The sequence below is a fragment of the Hemibagrus wyckioides genome, linkage group LG03 (genome assembly GCF_019097595.1).
Source record: "Hemibagrus wyckioides isolate EC202008001 linkage group LG03, SWU_Hwy_1.0, whole genome shotgun sequence".
Lineage (NCBI taxonomy): Eukaryota > Metazoa > Chordata > Actinopteri > Siluriformes > Bagridae > Hemibagrus > Hemibagrus wyckioides.
The window spans coordinates 22,600,620-22,607,645 of NC_080712.1; the positions used below are offsets into that span (position 1 = coordinate 22,600,620).

General features: G+C 32.1%; 1 protein-coding gene across 1 annotated transcript in view; it reads right to left on the reverse strand.

Moving 5' to 3' along the window:
• Positions 1–1,466: 1,466 nt before the first annotated feature.
• The window catches only part of abcg5 (ATP-binding cassette, sub-family G (WHITE), member 5), a 17,952-nt gene continuing 12,392 nt past the window's right edge, over positions 1,467–7,026 (reverse strand). The window contains exons 13-14 of the mRNA XM_058385709.1: positions 2,550–2,662; positions 1,467–1,903 (exon numbers count right to left, since the gene is read on the reverse strand). Of these exons, the coding sequence (XP_058241692.1) occupies positions 1,719–1,903; positions 2,550–2,662 (298 nt within the window). The 3' untranslated portion in view covers positions 1,467–1,718. The remainder of the gene's footprint in view (positions 1,904–2,549; positions 2,663–7,026) is intronic.

Consider the following 7,026-nt stretch of genomic DNA (forward strand, 5'->3'; position numbering starts at 1 on the left):
TCCAAATCATTGAATTCAGGAGTTGGGATTGACCCCTTAGTTCCAGTGAAAGGAACTCTTAATGGTTTAGCATACCAAGACATTTTGGACAATTTCATGCTCCTAACTTTGTGTGAACAGTTTGAGGATGACCTCTTCCTGTTCCAACATGACTGCACACCAGTGCACAAAGCAAGGTCCATAAAGACATGGATGAGTGAGTTTGGTGTGGAGGAACTTGACTGGCCTGACCTCAACCTGATAGAACACCTTTGGGATGAATTAGAGCGGAGATTGCAAGTCATGCCTTCTCGTGCCTGACCTCACAAATGCACTTCCTATAAAATTCCCAAAAACACACTCCTCAACCTTGTGGAATGCCTTCCCAGTCGAGTTGAAGCTGCAAAGGGTGGACTCCACATTAAATTCATGTGTATGTAGAGGCAGACATCCCAAAACGTTTGGCAAGATAGTGTACCTTTTTGTTGATTAAATCTATAATTCTAAAAGTTTATGATTTATGTGGAGCATCTGCCATACAAGTCCCGATGTAAGTGCTTATAATTATTTGTTATTGTTATGTCACCACTAAACCTGAACTCCATTTCCTAGCCTACAGACATGTCTGCCAAGGACTACAGTCCCCAAGACACACACACACACACACACACACACTCCAAATCACCAAGCTTCTGAAACCCACCTCCACATGGACTCTTTAAAAGACACTCTCAGCATTTATACTTTGAGAAGTTACACTCTGTGTTAGCATTCTCGTTTTTTACTTCTGGTTTTCTTATTTGCTTATACCTGCCCTAGTTCACAATGTCCATCACTGCCTGTTCTTGTTTCTACCGAGTTTGCCTACAAATTTGGATCTTTGCCTTGTGTTTATTAAAAGTTCTTTACCTGCAATTATATCCTGTCTCAGTATATTCTAGATCCTCTAGGTACTTGATATTTATTATCTACTGCCAGTTTGCACATGTGTACTGTGATGTAAATACTGATGTAAATATGGTTAAATCCCAACTGTGTTTCATATCTGCACTGCTACGTTTAATTTAACTTATTGCATTCTATATTTAAGGTTTTTCTTCTTTCTTCTTAGTCTTAGATTTTTGTGTGTATATATGTATGTATGTATGTATGTGTATGTGTGTGTATATATATGTATATTGTATATTGTATATAACTGTGTCTGCTGACCAATTAGATTCAAGAACACACATCACCAATCAGGTATCATTAACCCTACTATATGGAATTAAAATACATTTAAGTAATACTCAAGTATTTTTAGACACATTGCATACAGTGGCTCTGTAGTTTTTTTTTATGCTCATAGTAGTTTTGGCAACTTGTGAATGTGTAACGCAGTCTGTAAATGAAGTTTTACCACATTACAAGCTCTTACATATTCTATCAAAATAACCAAATAAGGATCTTTAAACCTTTTATGTTGACTTTTTGTTACACATTTATTATGAACATACAATAGCAACATTTACACTTGGCATCATCATTTAATATTTTATCTATTAACAGCAACAACAAAGTTTACTTGACAAGTTACACAGAGAAAGGTGAATGATCTCCAGACCATTAAAGCAGTGTCTTCTCGTTGTGGTGGTGATAGGGATAAGGTTTTATTGACTACTGGATCTGACAAAAGCACAATATGTACAAACAGGTTATCACTGAGATTATTCATTTCTTTAGCACACGTTTTTAGCACCTCAGCGTCTCACGAGCCGATCTCGGATCTTGAAGCTGATGACCCCGAGCAGCACGAGGGCAGGCAGGAAGGCGTACAGCATAAGAAAGTCCATAGTGTAGCGTGAGTAGGCTCCGGGGTAAAGTTGGTCTATGATAATATTGCCTTCTTGTATCAGGCATCCTTGTAGAAAACCTGCAGGTGGATCTGAGGAAGAGGATATGAGTATTATGAGTATATAAGTATTAATTATAATTCACTTATTCTATCACAAAGAAACTTTGTGACAATTAAAACAAGAGACAACTAAGAGTTAAAGGGTTAACGGTTTACCCATGGGATTTAAGCTCAGAAATGTTTGAGCACCATCCCACTACCTTTTTTTTTTTTTACCAGTACTCTGGCATTCCATGAAATCGACCTATCAGATATTTTCAATCATAAAACACATGGATTATTTTATTGACACAGGTCTGATATAAAATGAGTCAGGACAGTTGGCTTTCAGGTTGAAGTGTTTTTACCTCTATTACAATAACATTACACAGAATTTGGGGCTTGATGTAAGATGTAAACATATATGTGAAATGTGAAACTTTTCTTTGAATACATTGTCCAATCAGCTTAGATAAAAACAGAAATACTTATGAATTCATCAGTTTCTTAAAGCCTTGAGTGTCTATTTTCATATGAGCCACTGTGGAGTGTGATATCACAAAGAAATTCAATGCTGAAAAATAGACACAACAAAATGGGCAGAAATTTATTTTCTTTATTTTTTGACCTCTGGTAAAAACAAAAGGTCATCTCTGAGCCAGTGTATTTGATCTGAGGAGAAATCAGTGGTTCTTACTGCATGTGAAGTTCAGGCCAGAGAACTCAGTGACGATGAGAAGCTCACAGCCATATTTCTGGAAGGTGAGGTAACTTAGCCACTGGAACACCAACGGCATCTGCTGAGTGCTCCTGTAGAGGAACAGAAGTGCAGTGTATTAATGTTCACCCAGTGGTCATCAACCTAAACTGGAGATAAATGATCTAGAGAAGGGTTATTAAAGAAAGAAAGAAAGAAAGAAAGAAAGAAAGAAAGAAAGAAAGAAAGACAGAAAGAAAGAAAGAAAGAAAGAAAGAAAGAAAGACAGGCAGACAGACAGACAGACAGAAAGAAAGAAAGAAAGAAAGAAAGAAAGAAAGAAAGAAAGAAAGAAAGAAAGAAAGAAAGAAAGAAAGAAAGTATTCAATTCAATTTATTTTGCATAGTGCCTTTTACAATGAACATTGTCTCAAAGCAGCTTTACAAAAGAAGAAAAACAGAGAAAGGGGAAGAAAGACAGAAAGAAAGAAAGAAAGAAAGAAAGAAAGAAAGAAAGAAAGAAAGAAAGAAAGAAAGAAAGAAAGAAAGAAAGAAAGAAAGAAAGAAAGACATGAAGAAAGAAAGAAAGAAAGAAAGAAAGAAAGAAAGAAAGAAAGAAAGAAAGAAAGAAAGAAAGAAAGAAAGAAAGAAAGAAAGAAAGAAAGAAAAAAAAGAAAGAAAGTATTCAATTCAATTTATTTTGCATAGTGCCTTTTACAATGAACATTGTCTCAAAGCAGCTTTACAAAAGAAGAAAAACAGAGAAAGGGGAAGAAAGACAGAAAGAAAGAAAGAAAGACATGAAGAAAGAAAGAAAGAAAGAAAGACAGACAAAAAGAAAGAAAGAAAGAAAGAAAGAAAGAAAGAAAGAAAGACAGACAGACAAAGAAAGAAAGAAAGAAAGAAAGAAAGAAAGAAAGAAAGAAAGAAAGAAAGAAAAAAAAGAAAGAAAGTATTCAATTCAATTTATTTTGCATAGTGCCTTTTACAATGAACATTGTCTCAAAGCAGCTTTACAAAAGAAGAAAAACAGAGAAAGGGGAAGAAAGACAGAAAGAAAGAAAGACATGAAGAAAGAAAGAAAGAAAGAAAGACAGACAAAAAGAAAGAAAGAAAGAAAGAAAGACAGACAAAAAGAAAGAAAGAAAGAAAGAAAGAAAGAAAGAAAGAAAGAAAGAAAGAAAGAAAAAAAAGAAAGAAAGTATTCAATTCAATTTATTTTGCATAGTGCCTTTTACAATGAACATTGTCTCAAAGCAGCTTTACAAAAGAAGAAAAACAGAGAAAGGGGAAGAAAGACAGAAAGAAAGAAAGAAAGAAAGACATGAAGAAAGAAAGAAAGAAAGAAAGAAAGAAAAAAAAGAAAGAAAGTATTCAATTCAATTTATTTTGCATAGTGCCTTTTACAATGAACATTGTCTCAAAGCAGCTTTACAAAAGAAGAAAAACAGAGAAAGGGGAAGAAAGACAGAAAGAAAGAAAGAAAGACATGAAGAAAGAAAGAAAGAAAGAAAGAAAGAAAGAAAGAAAGAAAGAAAGAAAGACAGACAAAAAGAAAGAAAGAAAGAAAGAAAGAAAGAAAGACAGACAGACAGAAAGAAAGAAAGAAAGAAAGAAAGAAAGAAAGAAAGAAAGAAAGAAAGAAAGAAAAAAAAGAAAGAAAGTATTCAATTCAATTTATTTTGCATAGTGCCTTTTACAATGAACATTGTCTCAAAGCAGCTTTACAAAAGAAGAAAAACAGAGAAAGGGGAAGAAAGACAGACAAAAAGAAAGAAAGAAAGACATGAAGAAAGAAAGAAAGAAAGAAAGAAAGAAAGAAAGACAGACAAAAAGAAAGAAAGAAAGAAAGAAAGAAAGAAAGAAAGACAGACAGACAGAAAGAAAGAAAGAAAGAAAGAAAGAAAGAAAGAAAGAAAGAAAAAAAAGAAAGAAAGTATTCAATTCAATTTATTTTGCATAGTGCCTTTTACAATGAACATTGTCTCAAAGCAGCTTTACAAAAGAAGAAAAACAGAGAAAGGGGAAGAAAGACAGAAAGAAAGAAAGAAAGACATGAAGAAAGAAAGAAAGAAAGAAAGAAAGAAAGAAAGAAAGAAAGAAAGAAAGAAAGACAGACAGAAAGAAAGAAAGAAAGAAAGAAAGAAAGAAAGAAAGAAAGAAAGACAGACAGACAGAAAGAAAGAAAGAAAGAAAGAAAGAAAGAAAGAAAGAAAGAAAGAAAGAAAAAAAAGAAAGAAAGTATTCAATTCAATTTATTTTGCATAGTGCCTTTTACAATGAACATTGTCTCAAAGCAGCTTTACAAAAGAAGAAAAACAGAGAAAGGGGAAGAAAGACAGAAAGAAAGAAAGAAAGAAAGAAAGAAAGACATGAAGAAAGAAAGAAAGAAAGAAAGAAAGAAAGAAAGACATGAAGAAAGACAAAAAGAAAGAAAGAAAGAAAGAAAGAAAGAAAGACAGACAGACAGAAAGAAAGAAAGAAAGAAAGAAAGAAAGAAAGAAAGAAAGAAAGAAAAAAAAGAAAGAAAGTATTCAATTCAATTTATTTTGCATAGTGCCTTTTACAATGAACATTGTCTCAAAGCAGCTTTACAAAAGAAGAAAAACAGAGAAAGGGGAAGAAAGACAGAAAGAAAGAAAGACATGAAGAAAGAAAGAAAGAAAGAAAGACAGACAAAAAGAAAGAAAGAAAGAAAGAAAGACAGACAAAAAGAAAGAAAGAAAGAAAGAAAGAAAGAAAGAAAGAAAGAAAGAAAGAAAGAAAGAAAGAAAAAAAAGAAAGAAAGTATTCAATTCAATTTATTTTGCATAGTGCCTTTTACAATGAACATTGTCTCAAAGCAGCTTTACAAAAGAAGAAAAACAGAGAAAGGGGAAGAAAGACAGAAAGAAAGAAAGAAAGACATGAAGAAAGAAAGAAAGAAAGAAAGAAAGAAAGAAAGAAAGAAAGAAAGAAAGAAAGACATGAAGAAAGAAAGAAAGAAAGAAAGACAGACAAAAAGAAAGAAAGAAAGACAGACAGACAGAAAGAAAGAAAGAAAGAAAGAAAGAAAGAAAGAAAGAAAAAAAAGAAAGAAAGTATTCAATTCAATTTATTTTGCATAGTGCCTTTTACAATGAACATTGTCTCAAAGCAGCTTTACAAAAGAAGAAAAACAGAGAAAGGGGAAGAAAGACAGAAAGAAAGAAAGAAAGACATGAAGAAAGAAAGAAAGAAAGAAAGAAAGAAAGAAAGAAAGAAAGAAAGAAAGACAGACAAAAAGAAAGAAAGAAAGAAAGAAAGAAAGAAAGAAAGAAAGACAGACAGACAGAAAGAAAGAAAGAAAGAAAGAAAGAAAGAAAGAAAGAAAGAAAGAAAGAAAGAAAGAAAAAAAAGAAAGAAAGTATTCAATTCAATTTATTTTGCATAGTGCCTTTTACAATGAACATTGTCTCAAAGCAGCTTTACAAAAGAAGAAAAACAGAGAAAGGGGAAGAAAGACAGAAAGAAAGAAAGAAAGAAAGAAAGAAAGAAAGACATGAAGAAAGAAAGAAAGAAAGAAAGAAAGAAAGAAAGACAGACAAAAAGAAAGAAAGAAAGAAAGAAAGAAAGAAAGAAAGAAAGAAAGAAAGAAAGACAGACAGAAAGAAAGAAAGAAAGAAAGAAAGAAAGAAAGAAAGAAAGAAAGAAAAAAAAGAAAGAAAGTATTCAATTCAATTTATTTTGCATAGTGCCTTTTACAATGAACATTGTCTCAAAGCAGCTTTACAAAAGAAGAAAAACAGAGAAAGGGGAAGAAAGACAGAAAGAAAGAAAGAAAGAAAGAAAGAAAGAAAGAAAGAAAGAAAGAAAGACAGACAAAAAGAAAGAAAGAAAGAAAGAAAGAAAGAAAGAAAGAAAGAAAGACAGACAGACAGAAAGAAAGAAAGAAAGAAAGAAAGAAAGAAAGAAAGAAAGAAAGAAAGAAAGAAAAAAAAGAAAGAAAGTATTCAATTCAATTTATTTTGCATAGTGCCTTTTACAATGAACATTGTCTCAAAGCAGCTTTACAAAAGAAGAAAAACAGAGAAAGGGGAAGAAAGACAGAAAGAAAGAAAGAAAGAAAGAAAGAAAGAAAGAAAGAAAGAAAGAAAGAAAGAAAGAAAGAAAGAAAGACATGAAGAAAGAAAGAAAGAAAGAAAGAAAGAAAGAAAGAAAGACATGAAGAAAGACAAAAAGAAAGAAAGAAAGAAAGAAAGAAAGAAAGAAAGACAGACAGACAGACAGACAGACAGAAAGAAAGAAAGAAAGAAAGAAAGAAAGAAAGAAAGAAAGAAAGAAAGAAAGAAAGCATAGTGCCTTTTACAATGAACATTGTCTCAAAGCAGCTTTACAAAAGAAGAAAAACAGAGAAAGGGGAAGAAAGACAGAAAGAAAGAAAGAAAGAAAGACATGAAGAAAGAAAGAAAGAAAGAAAGACAGACAAAAAGAAAGAAAGAAAGAAAGAAAGAAAGAA